At 40.4% G+C, this 16,146-nt stretch overlaps 4 protein-coding genes across 4 annotated transcripts in view; 3 read left to right on the top strand and 1 right to left on the bottom strand.

The window, feature by feature from the left end:
- Positions 1 to 16,146, top strand: part of LOC148368215 (uncharacterized) — a 359,448-nt gene that overhangs the window by 94,848 nt on the left and 248,454 nt on the right. The window lies entirely within an intron of this gene.
- Positions 1 to 16,146, top strand: part of LOC148368220 (uncharacterized) — a 306,344-nt gene that overhangs the window by 109,640 nt on the left and 180,558 nt on the right. The window lies entirely within an intron of this gene.
- Positions 1 to 16,146, bottom strand: part of LOC148368227 (uncharacterized) — a 66,363-nt gene that overhangs the window by 32,430 nt on the left and 17,787 nt on the right. The gene's annotated exons all lie outside the window — the stretch shown is intronic.
- Positions 9,170 to 14,593, top strand: LOC148368228 (uncharacterized). The gene is made up of 4 exons (XM_088329634.1): positions 9,170 to 9,343; positions 13,268 to 13,463; positions 13,563 to 14,013; positions 14,182 to 14,593. The coding sequence occupies exons 1-4, from the start codon at positions 9,170 to 9,172 to the stop codon at positions 14,591 to 14,593; spliced, it is 1,233 nt and encodes a 410-aa protein (XP_088185760.1).

Below are 16,146 nucleotides of genomic sequence, written 5' to 3'. Positions count from 1 at the left end.
GATAATGAAAATTTACAGGAAAAGGTTGCGTCCCCAACATAGATGATGCGTCTGGGACACAGGAACAGGGTGAACTGTGAACACTGAGTGTATACTAGGTAATTATACAGAATAGTTTAAAAAGAAAGAATGTTTAAGTAACAAAACTAATCATCTCTCGTTGAATATGCGAATGTAAAAAGGGTAAGAACTTTTAAGACGTGTAGTTTTGCTAAAGCAGAGGCAAGTAAAACAAAGAAGAAGACTGGAAACCGTCCATAATTTTAGTGTCCATCTTTTCGTTGGTTATAAATGGACATATTCAAAAGAGGCGTAATACATAAAAAGGTTGTAGATAGATTACTAGTGGTGTGAATGATTTCGAATTATCAAAAATTGAAAGAAGTTTGAAGATGACGACATAGTATCACAGGGAAGAAAATTGGAGACTAGAAATCATTAATAACGTAGCTGAAGTTATTCCAGTCACTGAATGAGATATTTCTTTTAAAAAGAAAAGAAAAAGAAAAACAAAGGGAACTAAGACAATTGAGTAAAAACGAAGATTGTTGCGCAGAATAAAAGATTAAGATAGTAATATAAAATAGATACGATTCAACAAGATAATTCATAAGTGACAAGTAGGTATTGCTTTATATCGAATCAACAATAAGAGGTTATGATTACAGAGGGATGAAAAGACAATTAGAAATTTTTGACATTGAGTTCGAGTTGGCAGTTTTTTAGGACAATTGATTCCACACTGAATTTTTTAGAATGAGTGTTACGTTCAACAAATGATAAATAAATGTGAAACAATAGCTGACTTATGGTTGAATAAGTTAAAATGAAACATTGTCTATGGAAAAGAGCATTTTTTTTAAGAAAACAATGAGAAAAAGATTGATCAATCCTGGAAAGGATTAAAGGAATTAAAATAACGACAGAATGGATTTCGAGACATATCAAGGTGATTTAAAATATAACTGCATAGGAAATGAACGGAAATTAATTAAACTAAGATAATGTCTACTAGTACTTAAATTTAGAGAAAAATTTAGAAATTGAATAACCTGGCTAATTCACTAAAACAGGGGTGTCAAACTCGTTTTAACTCAGGGGCCACACTAAAGAACAAACATTCTCACGGAGGCCGGACTAGTACATTAGGGACGAAAGAGAGAGAGAGAAGGAGAAAGAGAAAGACAGAAATCCATGGAAAAATAGGAAGAGTAAAAGAGAATAAAGTAAAAAGACTGAGAGAAAAAGAGAGACGAGGGGAGTGGAAGAGAGATAATGGTTGAGAGAAAAAGGGACGAAAGAGAGAGAGAAAGAATGTACAAATACAGCGTTTGTGAGAGCCACATCAAGTTGACATATTTCAGCCTACAGCTTGTTTTTCTCTTGCGCTTCACTAAGTGTTGTCGCGGGCCGGATTCAACCCCCCCTGGTGTTGATAACGCCAAGGTCGCGGATTCAATCCCTTAGCGGGCCGCCTGTTTGCACTAAAACATCTCAGTACGTAAGCACGATAAAACTTAACGAGACTCTAAGTGCCCCTGAATTCCACAGAAAGTTAACCTAGTATATTGTTTTGCTTTAATTCTGAAAGAAAAGAAAAAGAAACACTAAGAAAAACATACAACATAAATTATTTAAATAAGGATAATTTGCTGAAAATTGGGTATGAAAAACTTGCGACAAAATTATGAAAAACAACACATTAGGTAGTGTTTTTGGAGTTCCTCAGGGTATTGGAAGCACTACATATATACGCATCATTTATGATAAGAAGGAATATAACTTTACGGACATAGTTACAAAACGGGTGCACACATTGTAACTGACAATTACATTTGGCATGACACTCCATCTTCAGAGTTAGGTAAAGGAACGGAAAAGATAAGGTTATAGTTATAATTAATACAATATGTACACAAGAATGTGCATTTAAAATGTTACATACGGTTGAGGTTTGTGTAAATATGCATTTGGTGAAAAATAGTCAATATAGTGCAAAAGAAAGTTGTACACAGTTGTACCTCTACTTATACGTTTAATTGGTTCTAGCAGTAAATATGAAATGATGAAACTATTGTAAATCGAAACACATTATCAATTTGAATCAATTGGATTGAAACGGGATTAGTCCGTTCCGAAAGCAAACGAACCTTGTTGAGTCAACTGCAATTGCCCTGAAGGTATACTGATGTTCAGTAGAGGTTCGTACATAAACAAAATCTAAAATAATATGTTTTAAAACTAACAATATAAATGTGTTAGAATAGCCAAGCCCAAGTCCAGACATAAATAGTGTTTGGGGAAAGATCTGAAAAATGGTGTATCCAAGCGATCACCGTCGTACGTTTGGGAACTGGGGAGCGGTTTTGTAAGGAACAATGGAAAAAATAACAAGGAACAAAGGGCTAATATTTCAGTTTGATGTGCAAAGCTTACACAAAGTAAATAAACAGGAATTAAATATAATGAAATACAACATCATAATTGTAAATGAGAAAAACTGGATGTGTCCCTAGGCCGTGACGACAAAAGTTTGCCCACCATTGACTTAAAACAATTGTTTTTGGGACGATAGACTGGTGGTTAATTGCGCTTTTAATGACTGATTTTTTTTTAGGTTCTTTTAAGAAGCAGAATGTTGGAAAAATTTTAAGCTGATTGTAGGCGATGATGAAATAGGTTGGTAAATTCTCTATAGAGCGTGACGTCTCGTTTGGTTTCATGTTATAGTCGTCATAGTTCCATTCCACTCCTTGTAGTTATTAGTATCGATACGACGACACACACACACACATACACTGCTGTCGTCTTAATAAAACTGAATCGTCTCTGCACCGCACAACAAAGTAGCCACGATCACACTCTCAGTCCACTCTTGGCGCCCATTCTCAGTCATCCCTCTCCTCAAAGCGCCCTAAACCTTGCTTCCTTGATTGAGTAGAAGGACGTGTATGAATAGTGCAATTCGCGATAGAAGACAAGTTTGAATTACTGAAATTCCGAGTATCATGGGATGAGTCAGACGAAAGATAAACGTGCAACCAGTCGGACTGCCGACGGACTACCAGAAACCAAATATGTTAACGACAGTACAGACTAAAGTGACGGATAATAGGCTAAACCTTAATGTGACGATATAGGCGATAAGGGTACTGACACACCAAAGTCCAGAGAATCCTACACCCACGGCGACGGCACTAAAGAGTGGGGTTACAACGCCGACAGCCAAAAATGAGTGCACGGCCAGTACGTAAAATTCGGGAAATTGTGTAGAAGAGGAAAACCGTAACCCTAACTCGGTAGTTGTGTAGGCACATGGTCTCAATGTGCACTGACTTAATTTGACTAATTAACTTAAATTTTTGTGGGCCATTTGTCTTGTCATATGTTTTATGTTTGTTCAATGTTGTAAACGTTTGTATTCTGTCCTGTATTCTTTTTTTTCTTGTCTTATATGTTTGTTTGTACTAGCGTTTAAGCGGCCCACGTAGCTGAAAAGAAAAAATAGAAAAATACGAAGGAAAATTGCCGCGGACAAGAGCGCGTGCGTTTTTAACAAAGAAGAAAAAGGATGCGAATTTAAGTGCACAATGCAACGACAGAAACGTTTTGTTATCAACAGTAAGACCGTTTAAAAATGTTGTTTTTGGGTGGAACCGAGAGCACATCGCGTCAGGAATCGAAAATGTTCGTTTTTTGGGAAATCAGTGTTTGACGCTAAGGGTGTACTACATAACGCATAGGGGCCTAAGGGGTTCCAATAAATATTTTTTACGGTCCAAATTTTTTCTGTTTTTTCAATTGGAAAACGATAAATTTAGGAGTGGTAAGTTTGGAAAAATTATGTTGAGTTATTTCAGATTCATAGAGGTAATGCCAGAACCACACCATAGAAAGATGGAATAGTGACAGAAAATGAATAAAAATGTTTCGTTTTCAGTTAAAAATTGGAAAATAAAGGAATGTGAAGATGAGGAAAAATCCAATTGAGTGAATTAAATGGAGTAATTTGAGAATGTAAAGCATTGTTGTACGAGAATAGTGGAAGAGCGTGAGTTAATACTTTTTTTTCATTGAATATGGAGGAAATATTCATTGAATGGAATACAAATGAGTAAGATGAATCGTTGTAGATCAATGCACGTCGTTTTCAAATGAAGTAGGTGAAGCTAGAATAGTAGATTTAATTGGTTTGGGAAAAATAAATAAATAGATTGAAAGATTAAGTGAGATGGTTATATGTCAATTTCCCATTACACTAGTGGGCTAAAAAGCATGTGTTAGAGGGCGTAGGAGAAGGTAAAGTTATGTAGAAAATGGATAGTTGGCAAAGCAAGTAAGGAAGTTACAAATACAGAAAGATAAGAGTTAGCAAAGGAAGAAGTAAAAAGGGGAGAAGAAAGTAGGCGTTGAGGAAAAGAGAAGAGAGGGACATACAAGTGAGAAAAGGAAGAAAATGAAAAGGGTAAAAAGTAATTTAATGAAATATTTTTGTTGACAATTGGCCGGAGTAAAGAAAACATATGTATGTGGACGGGTATGGCTAAATAACATCGGACAACCGAGAGTAATTCCAGAGTAATTTATAGCTAGCAATGAAATTAAGTCTGGATTAGAATCGGTGTTTATCTGGATAACTCAGAATAAGAACGCAAAATGGATTAACTACATTTATTACAACCAACAACGTTTATTAATTACATTAACGAGGCCTTTAGTGCAGTAGGAGAGCAATTACATGAGACATCTAGGATGGCCTGGCAGAATCATCAGGCCCTCGATTTTCTCTTGGCCAGTAAAGGAGGCGTGTGTCATATGATAAAGGAGGAAGGCTGTATGTATATACCTTTAAATACATCCGAAGCAGGAAGCTTCACAAAAGCACTGTCAAAGATTCGTGAGTTGAGCAATGAAGTGACAGTAAATACTGAAAAGAACAGTATCTCTTTTGATTGGTTCTCGTCTACATTTGGGTACTGGGGTAGTATGTTAGCGAAGGGGGGAAATTTTCGTACTAACTATCGTAATAATTATGTATTTGTTGTGTTTCTGTGCCATACCTATTCTTAAAAGAGGAATTCTTAAGACTTTTGGAGAACAAATGACAGTAGTGGCTAATACTAGGGTGGCAAGAAGCTCAATGAGCACAGTTAGTGATTAAATATCGAAGCCTATTCCTGAGGGAGGACAGATGACTCAACTAAATTCAAAACCTTGAATTTTATTTGGCAACGTTAATAGTCAGTCTACATTACATTAAATAATGGAGCATCTGCGGAAAGAGACACAAATGATAATCTACACTAATAACAATATCAAGTAGCACTAGGAATAACAGCAACAAATATATTGGTTTCTACTTGTGATTCTTTTGTTGGTATGTCACACTGCCGGGGAACAAGCTGCTGCCTGGGATGGTCATCGTCGCTTCCGGGTTTTTGGCTGCATGGAAACTGAGCGTGATGCCTGCTGGGATAACACTCACTCCAACATCTGACTTCACGCCACCCGTTGACGAATACGACAGTGCATGGTCTTCAAATTATGCACAGGGGTCAGGCCAAAGGCCGATGTATATGCTGTATCACTATCCACTCATCTTGAAATGTATCGACGGCTGTTACCAAAATTTGTTATCGCTGATCAGTTTAATTATTCATTTACCTTTATCACGTACCGATCAACCGTCGACGGTCCACGTGTATAATACAGTATGTACGGATAAAGATAAATGAAGGGGGGGGTTAGTGCATGGGTCAGATGTTTGGAGTGTTAGGGGTTTTTTCTTTTTTATTTAATGAAACATGAACAATGAAAGTTAGAGTAATCACAGCAGGCTGACCGCCAGAATTTTATTTTATTTTCGATTCGCGTAAACTCTGTCCTGTATTGATATCTGTGATTGGTAATAATTTGCCACTACTCTGTATTCCTTTTCAATTTTAATTTCCATTCAAAGGAAAAAAAAAAAAAAAAAAGGGGGGATTATGTTGTGGCAAATCCTCAAAAGCATTTGCACTTGCATATATAGAAATAGATTTGCATACATGTCTACATTAACTTACAATACATTACTTGCTTGTGGGAAAAGGTCGGGGTGACCTCGGTTGAAGATACCGTTACCAGACGATTAGAGTTTACCTTGAAGATACCGTTGCCAGACGGCGTGCAAGGAACGGTCACGTACTCATACGGCGTACACGGGACTGGTCACGTACTCATACGTGATACAGGACCGCCTTTTGGGGTGTATCCAATCCAGCGTAATCGTCACTACTGCTTAAAACCATTGTCATGTTCACCGTTCTCTGAGAGAATCTGCAATAAAGCTGTAAATCTCCCTCCGAAAGCTGGCTTCTGTCTCCTTTATCTGCGTATGAGAAGGCTCCCCTATCGGACCGACAAATTCCTCAACATGAGCAGGACAGAAGCCCAAAACTCATTCAAAAAGAAAGTACGCTGGACGTCGACGGCCAAATATCTCGTGTTGCGGAAAGTAAAACCACCAACCTGCTCTGTTCAACACAATTTGGAGTATCTTGTAAACAGTTCCTGGACACTCTGGTTCCTGCCGCGCAGTAGAAAGATGGTCTTCACCCATGTCTGAAAAACACAAGTCAAATGGAATTTATTTATGACGCCTTCAATGACAGAAACTCACAAAATGCGCAGAAAACCATTGCAACATCAACCTGATCTGAAAGCTACAAGAGGGCAAGGAAAGACTCAAAAAAAAGGTCAGGATGCGGAAAATGAAGAAACCTTGGAAAGGGACCGCGCATGTGGTCATCCCCCTTCCAGGATGACGAAGCGGAAATAGATGTTGCAAGGGCCTTAGCGCGTAATATACGGTCAACCTCAAAATTTAATATAAAGGAAGTCATGGAAACATACATACTTTACAAGTACTCTCAAAGCCATGATCAAAGAGATCAAAGCCAGCAGAGCTGCTAATGTTGTGACTCATTCATTTGCAGTGAATTGTACCCGTTTTTATACACTTTTTTGTTATTATTTCTATTTTATCATATATATTAGAAAGGATGATGGTGGTTAAAATTCAGACGAAAGTAAAATATGTTGAATTCATTGTAAACGTTAAAAATCCGCTGTACGATCTCTTCTTAAAATGGATGTAACAAATGGATTGTCACATTCTAAAATGTCTCATCTCATCAGCTGCACCGCTTATCCCCAGTAGGGTCCCGGGCATGCTGGAGCCCATCCCAGCAATCATCGGGCAGTGGGCAGGGGACACCCTGGACTGGTTGCCAGCCAATGTATTTCATGTAAATGGTAAAGAAAGCTCTTTGATATGCTTCGGGTAGTTTTCAGAGAGAGCTGCTACTGAGATCAAAGCCAGCAGAAAAGCTAATGTTGTGACTCATTCATTTGCAGAAACTGTAATCATAAAATCCTCATCATCCGGTCCGGCGTGAATGGGGATCTTTGGTGGGACAAGTACACCGCGGTTACATATAAAAGCAGAAAAATGAGCAACTCGCCGCAGCATTGGTGCGGGCCGCCATGTTGGATCCAATCCAAAGCTCAATTGAAATGGCCCCGCACTTTTTGTTTGAAGTCATGTTGGCATTTCGCATTTGTTTTATCGGGGAACTATTGAAGTTTTGATTGGACTTGAAAATTTCATTTGATTTCCTACACTTTAGGTTTTGTAGGAGAAGCGAAAATGACGGACCTTCCCCGAGCTGCTTAGAAAAAGCGTCGGGTCGTCGACATTCTCGCTCGCTCTCCTCTTTGGCTCCCCGAAGCTTCTCTTGAAAAGGTTCTTCTTCCCCACTGGAGCACATTTTATTCGTCTTTTAACGAAAAATATCTCCAACTCGGCAGTAGAAAGGACCACAAAGTGATACTTGTGTCGAGTTGGCGTCGTTTAAAGTCGACTAGAGGACTTTCTGGAGATTCTATTGTTCGGCAGCCATGACACCTTCTCCTTCGAAACACTGCCGCAATGGATTGTGGGTACAAGTGGCAAAGATCGCGTGATGCGTTCACGAAAATGGGTGTTTCGGGAGATCCAACCAGATACGACCGAAAAGCGTCTCAAAAATGTGGAAAGTCGGGGTTTTCTGACCCCCAACCGGGGAAATGTGATTAGAAAGACACTCAAAGAGGGAGGTTCTATTTGAAAAGTTGGGATACATAGCCTTTCTCCTGGTCGGAGGTTAGAAAACTCAGTTGTCGTCTTTACAGGGAACGCAGCAACAGAAACACATAGAGGACTAGATAGATCGGCTTAAATTGATCTATCGAAGCTTGGAGTTAAGTTGCCTTTTTTTAAAAAAATATTTTTTTGTTGTTGTTTTAGCTCATCATCTGCAAAATAGATGCTAAATGTCAGTCACACGATACCGTTGGATTGTTGTATGTAATAACTTGTGAAGCCCTTAGAGACTAATTGTGATTAAGGGCTATACAAATAAAAATGACTTGACTTGGCATTAAGGTTCATTGATTGAGCAAAAAACATTCCAAACAATCAAATAACTCTGTTACACCAACAGCAAGACACACACATACAATAACAAATAAAATAAACAAAAAACCACACAACCATTTTTGGACCATGGATGGTAATCTACAACAGCAAACCGCAACAAAAAACCCGTTGCGTGCGTAATGACGTCACACTAACGGAAAACATCTTACCGCAATATCACGAGTAATAGCGTTCTTAAATTGACAAAACTTCACAAGCCCTCTTTGTCTGTTTCTCCCCTTTTTCGGCGTACATTGCCTTCAAATGCTCGTTTTCCCCCTTTTCAAACTACTTTGTCATCAAATGCACGTTCAGCTGTTGAATATCGACATTTTGGCGCCGACCTATCCATTATGCTCGTTTGTTTTGTTGCTGCGTTCCCGAAAAGACGACAACTGAGATGTCAAACCCCCAACCAGGAGAAAGGCTATGTACCCCAACTTTGCAACTCGGACCTCCCACCTCAAGTGTTTATCTAATCACATCTCCCCGGTTGGGGGTCAGAAAACCCCGACTTTCCACATTTTTGAGACGCTTTTCGGTCGTATCTGGTAGGATTTCCCGAAACACCCAGTTTGTGAACGCATCATGCGATCTGTGCCACTTGTACCCACAATCCATTGCGGCGGGGTTTCGAAGGAGAAGGTGTCATGGCTGCCGAACAATAGAATGTGGAGAAAGTCCTCTAGTCGACTTCAAACGACGTCAGCTCGACTCAAGTATCACTTTGTGGTCCTTTTTAATCCTGAGTTTGAGATATTTTTCGTTAAAAGACGGATAAAATGCGCTCCAGTGGGGAAGGACGGCGACAAGAGGACGCTTTTTCCAAGCAGCTCGGGGAAGGTTGGACATTTTTTTGCTTCTGCTACAATAACAATGCTTTCCAAGATTTTGCAGGCTGGCAATCAAAATAGTCATAGATCTACAGAAACAAATTGTAAAACAATACAAAACAATATAAGCTTTTTACACGCTGAATACAAAATCCCTGAAAATGCAAAACATGAACACATCAATTCCAAATATATACTCTTCAGTGCTAAAATAGACAATTTGCAATCCCTTCTTGACCGATTTAGACACAAATGAAAAGCACCCAAAAAATTCAGAGTCAAATAAGTGAAAAGATCAAAATGCAAAAGATCAGCAGTCGATTGAATGCACTCGTATCTTAAAAATGAGTCCGAATTTGGCTCATTTTTCTGCTTTTTATGCACAACTACCTTCTCCCTTTTTTCTTTCGTATTGAAATCTATTGTTATGCAACGCCTTCAGAGCCTTCAGGCATTGTCGAAGCACAATGGCAGAATCGATTTCAGTTTATAGCAGCCCTTTCACAAAGATCGTTGGTCGTGGATAGGAACATCCCAAAATAGCACAAAGCATGCGCTAGGAGCAAGATAGCGACTTTGTTTTAATCATCAAAGAGGACAACAAAAAAACTTTCCTGTGATGGCGCCGCTGGATTATTAAAATAAATTAAATTAATTAAAATAATTTAAAATATGGTTATGGGAGTGCTTGAAAAGTGCTCGGATTTGGCCATTAAAACCATGTATGAACCCTGTTTCCATGACTTCCTGTATATTTCATGTGCGGTCCCTTCCCAAGGTTTCTTCATTTTACGCATCCTGACCTTTTTTTGAGTGTTTCCTTGCCCTCTTGTAGCTTTCAGATCCGGTTGATGTTACAATGGTGTTTTGCGCATTCCTTTTGTGAGTTTCTTTCAGTGAAGGCGTCACAAATAAATGCGGTTTGTCTTCTGTTTTGCAGAAATCGGTGAAGACCATCTTCCTCCTGCGTGGCAGGAACCAGAGTGTCCAGGAACTGTTTACAAGATACTCCAAATTGTGTTGAACAGAGCAGGTTGGTCGTTTTACTTTCCTCTACGTCCTTATTTCGGAGGGAACGTCGTAGGGCGTGGCCCCCAAAAATACGCAGAGAGGAGATATGGCAAAAAGGGAAAGCTCCTTATTGTATTGCTCTAAACAACTCGTCATGGTTGCCCGCCCCCGGCTCAAGTCTTCCGCCACGCAATAGGCTATTGTCATCTCCTTCGTGTTCATCTCAGGTTCAACTTTTCCTTAACCTTAGTTAATATATACTTTCCACAACTTTCGACATTTCGTCTTTGGCCGTCGACGTCCACCGTACTTTCCTTTCGAATAAGGTCCGGGCTTCTGTCTCGCTCGTTCTTTCAAAATACGTACTTTATTCCTAAATCAGTCACGTGCGCTAGGGCTGTTTCTCAGACGACATATTTGCCCAAAGGTGAATATTTTTATATTTGCGAATCTTTTTATTATCGGCGATCACCGTCTATTTTCTCTCCCCTCGATCGAATTGTCTAGAAATTGACGTCGACTTACTCATTTCATTCATCACAAAAACGTCGCAGAAGTCGCGGGGACCCGACTGCAGCGTGCAGCTTGCCGGTCTCTTCATCGTTTATTTACACTGAAAGCAATAACCCTCCGATTTTGTTGTCTTTTTGTATCATGACAAGAAAGACTATCCAACTGCAGGTCTGTTTTGATTTTTACATCTATAGTTGCTATTTTGTAACTCTCTGTCTCTAAGTACATCATCCCGAGTCATATTTACACGTCTCAATGTTTGTTTTCCCTGAAAAAAAACTAGCGCAGAAAATGCACTTTTCTTTTCAAATCGAAAATCGCCCCCAAATGCAATTCCGGTCTGAGAAATGGCAACTACAGTGGGACCTCGCTTCTCGACCATAATCCGTTCCAGAACCCTGTTCGATCACCGTGATTTTTTTTTCCCATTAAAAATAAGGTAAAACGTTTTAATCCGTTCCAACACCCCGAACGGTTACCTGGAATGCTTAACAGAAACATGAAGCTAACCCAGGCTCATCGTACGTCCTCGCTAATTGTAATCTTCCGTACGAAAGATGACGCTAACATGTGTTGGGGAAACCGCAGGTTCGATAATCGAGAGAAAAGTCTTCTCATATGTGGATAAGGAGAACACGAACCAGCTTCGTAGGAGGAAGATAGCTTTATTGTCTTGTCAATGAAGGTCTCTCAGAAATCGGGACATGGCAATATTTTTAAAGCTTCAATTGTGTACACCCAAAAGGCGGTCCGATATTTACACGTAACTTGACAGGAATTTTGTTTTTCTCGCAAGGAAAAGTGTTTGTCTCCCTATAAGGAAATAAGGAGATAGTTTTTCCAAACAACCTGTGGTCAGTTTGTACAGAGACTTCCGTTCCTTGCACGAAACGATGTCAGCACAACTCTTACCACAACTGCAAGCAAGTCTTTCCAAATTTCTAAATGTCTGCAAATCTATTCTACAAATGCAAGTCTATTTACCACAACATATGCCCCCTTTGGGAGTATCACCTCCCATTCTGAACAGAAATTAAAATCGAAAATGAATACAGGGTAGTGGTAAAGTATTACAAATGATAGATATCAATACACGGACAGAGTTTACGCGAATCGAAAATAAAATAAAATTCTGGCGGTCAGCCTGCTGTGATTACTTTAACTTTCATTGTTCATGTTTCATTTACAAAAACCTCCGACACTCCAAAAAACTCCACTCCAAACTGCTCATCATCTTCTGCCCTGAATGTGATCAGGGCTTGGGTTTGCTCCACCGTCTCTGAAACATTAGCCCGCATGACCGCATTCGACACAAGTTGCTCACTAACAGGCCGACGCGACCCGACGCGAGACAGGAAATGATCTGATTCCTTCCGCATAATGATTTCATAGTGAATCGACAAGCACAAACCTGACGTGGCTGTCGGAGCCTTCTATTGGCCAGCGTCACATATGCTTTCGAATTTAGAATCGATAGAATAGAATTTAACAGGTACAGAATGGCGACCTCCCCTCCGCGTCAAGAATCGATTCAATCTCACGTGTTAGCATCATATTGTAAAGAAAACGGGACACGCGGAATCGTGCGCAGTAAACACGCGCAATGACATATATCCGTAACGTTATCGTGACTATGCCGCTTCTGCGACCGGCGTTTTGTTTGTGTGGATGTGAAGGCACGACTCCTTTAAGATAAAAACGGGGCTAAACAAATTAAGGTACTCGACGGTTTGGAGTGCCAAGAGCCGTTTGTGGCTTTTTTGGTCGATTTGTGCTCTGTGTAAAGTAGCCATTTGGCAATGTTCATGTTTTGAGGCAACGATAAGGTTTTCCGTTGCGTTTATGTCCAAGACATCTCGATGTATTTTGTTTCAAAAACATGCATAGTTGTGAAAAAGGACTTACATTTGTGCAGTTCCTTTCCCGCCATGTTTGTTGATATTGAGAATTCGTCTTCTGGGAAGTGACTTTGTTCCAAGTCAGCTCCTGACCTCCTTCCATCCGAAGTGGTTCTTTTGGGGGTCGAAGGGGACTTCTCCCTCGGACTTGAGAGTATTGGGACACGTTACACTTGCACATGCACGCGCAAAAGCAAGTGACGAGGAGAAATAGCGAGGGAAAGTGGGAAGAATGGGACGCAGCAAACAATCTGAACAAAGCCACTCTTGGCATCTAGTGAAGATTTCATTCCCAGAGGCCTAATACTCACTGTTCAGCAGCGCCTAAGCCTTTAGAATTTTTCTCGCGTTTTGGCACTCGGGGACAATGCTTCTAAGGAGTTGAGGGCAATACAAATAAACGTGATTTGTGTCTTGCAGACGTCGGCCGAGAATATCTTGCTACTGCGCGGCAGGAACCAGAGTTGCCTGCCGTTAAAAATGAGGAGGATCTGAAGCCTTATCACGGTAAGCAAGAGACTGAGGATGGGGAGCCTGTTGAGGAGGAGGACGATGTTCCAGTCTTGAGAGTGACTGGAGTTCGTTCAAACGCCGAAGATCAAGGTCAACCTGAAGATAACGGTCGGCAGGAGCTTCTAAGCATTAGCTTCCGTCAACACGTAAAAACGGAAGATGACGACACGTCCCGCTCCGCAATTGCTGAAGGTGGTAACACATGTTCTCAGTGTGGGAAAACGTTTCGACACAAGTCCTATCTGAAGTTGCATATGAAATTCCATGCTGGTGAGAAGCCCTTTTCTTGCTCAGTTTGTGGTCAAAGATTCTCTACAAATGAGAGCTTAAAAAAGCACGGGCTATCCCACACTGGGGAGAAGCCTTTTTCTTGCACAGTTTGTGGTCAAAAATTCACCCAAAATGGGAGCTTAAAAAGGCACACCAGAACCCACACTGGGGAGAAGCCTTTTGCCTGCTCAATTTGTGGAAAACAATTTTCCCACAAAGGAAACTTGAAGTCACACACAAAAACCCACACTGGTGAGAAGCCTTTTTCTTGCTCAACTTGCGGTCAAAGATTCACTTCAAGTCAGAACTTAAAAAGACACACATTAACCCACACTGGCGAGAAGCCTTTTTCCTGCTCAGTCTGCGGTCAAAGATTCACCAATAGTGCCAGCTTAAAAATACACACCAGAACCCACACTGGCGAGAAGCCTTTTTCCTGCTCAGTTTGTGGTCAAAGATTCATTGAGAGTGGGAAGTTAAAAATACACCTTAAAATGCACACTGGGGAGAAGCCTTTTGCCTGTTCCGTTTGCGGTCAAAGATTCACCCGGAGTGGGCACTTAAAAATACACACCAGAACCCACACTGGCGAGAAGCCTTTTTCCTGCTCAATTTGTGGTAAAAAATTCATTACAAATGGGAGCTTAAAAATGCACACCAGAACCCACACTGGGGAGAAGCCTTTTTCTTGTTCAGTGTGCGGCCGAACATTCACACGGAATGAGAGCTTAAAATTACACCAATTAACCCACACAGGCGAGAAGCCTTTTTCTTGTTCAGTTTGCGGTAAAAGATTCACTAACAGTGGGGACTTAAAAAGTCACACCAGAACCCACACTGGTGAGAAGCCTTTTTCCTGCTCAGTTTGTGGTCAAAGATTCATCCAAAATGGATCCTTAAAAAGGCACACCAGAACCCACACTGGGGAGAAGCCTTTTTCTTGTTCAGTGTGCGGCCGTACATTCACACGGAATGAGAGCTTAAAATTACACCAATTAACCCACACAGGCGAGAAGCCTTTGCCTGCTCAGTTTGCGGTCAGACTTTTACTGTGAGTGGAAACTTAAGGCGACATATTAGAACCCACACTGGAGAGAAGCCTTTCGCATGACGTGGCTGTCGGAGCCTTCTATTGGCCAGCATCACATATGCTTTAGAATTTAGAATTGATAGAATAGAATTTAACAGGTACAGAATGCCGACCTCCCCTCCGCGCCAATTTGTGGTAAAAGATACACAGATAACGGGAGTTTAACAAATCATATTAGAACCCACACTGGTGTTAAACCTTTTTCCTGCTCAGTCTGGTAAAAGATTCATTGAGAGTGGGAAGTTAAAATACACCTTAGAACCCACACTGGCGAAAAGCCTTTTTCTTGCTCAAATTGTGATAAAAGTTTCACCCAAAGTGGAATATTGAAATTACACCAACTAACCCACACTGGGGAGAAGCCTTTTTCTTGTTCAGTTTGCGGTCAAAAATTCACCCAAAATGCACACTTGAAAATACACCAACTAGTCCACACTGGCGAGAAGCCTTTTTCCTCCTCAGTTTGTGATGAAAGATTCACTGAAAATGGGAGCTTAAAAAAACACACATTAACCCACACTGGCGAGAAGCCTTTTTCTTGTTCAATTTACGGTAAAAGATTCACCCTAAATGGACACTTGAAAACACACGCACTAACCCACACTGGGGAGAAGCCTTTTTCTTGCTCAGTTTGCGGTCAAAGATTCACTTCAAGTCAGAACTTAAAAACACACACATTAACCCACACTGGGGAGAAGCCTTTTTCTTGCTCCGTTTGCGGTCAAAGATTCACTTCAAGTCGGAACTTAAAAAGACACACATTAACCCACACTGAAGAGAAGCCTTTGATTTGACCTGTTGACATTGTGCTGAAAAACAAAATATCTATATTGTCAATTTATTTTTAATTGTATAGCCTTTCATCACAAAACGTCTCAAAGGGCTTCACAGGTTATTACACTATATTACACAGACTATTTTTCAAATTATTATTGGACACTAGAAATTACACACAAGAAACCCGCACTGGCGAGAAGATTTTTGCCTGCTCAGTTTGTGGTCAAAAATTCATTAAGAGTTTTAAATTAAAAACTTTCAATTGGTTAAGTATCATGCAGGTCATCTATACGAAGATAACGGCCACAAAACCATTTGCGCTCACCTTTTTTCAACCACTGACTGCTACCACGTCAAAAAAGCCACATTCATTCATTCACAGGAAGTGAGCAGACTCTCCAGTTGTATCATAAAGATTTGTGACCCCAAAGTTTTCATACGGATTCAAAAGATTCATGATTTGCATCTGTGTCATGTTTTTTGATAGATGATCTATTTTATCTCTTGTCCCCATAAAATTTTGCCTTTTATCAATAATTATAATTATCATAACAACAAGATGGCCGACCTAGATCCCAAGGGTTGGGGCCCGTTATCACCAGAGCCCCAAAGCTTGGAGAGCCTGTGGTTCTCTCCGTCCCTGTCGTCCGGATGAGAACAATCCCCGTGAAGTCTGCCGCCAAAAGAGATAGGAAGCTTTATTTCTTCATCTTCCTGCTTGGCCATGTGCTGCTTCTCACA

The sequence above is a fragment of the Urocampus carinirostris genome, chromosome 3, assembly GCF_059441175.1.
Source record: "Urocampus carinirostris isolate Australia breed hairy pipefish chromosome 3, RoL_Ucar_1.0, whole genome shotgun sequence".
Taxonomy (NCBI): Eukaryota; Metazoa; Chordata; class Actinopteri; order Syngnathiformes; family Syngnathidae; genus Urocampus; species Urocampus carinirostris.
The sequence above is the reverse complement of the archived record's forward strand: the minus strand, read 5'-3'. Positions and strand labels throughout refer to the sequence as shown.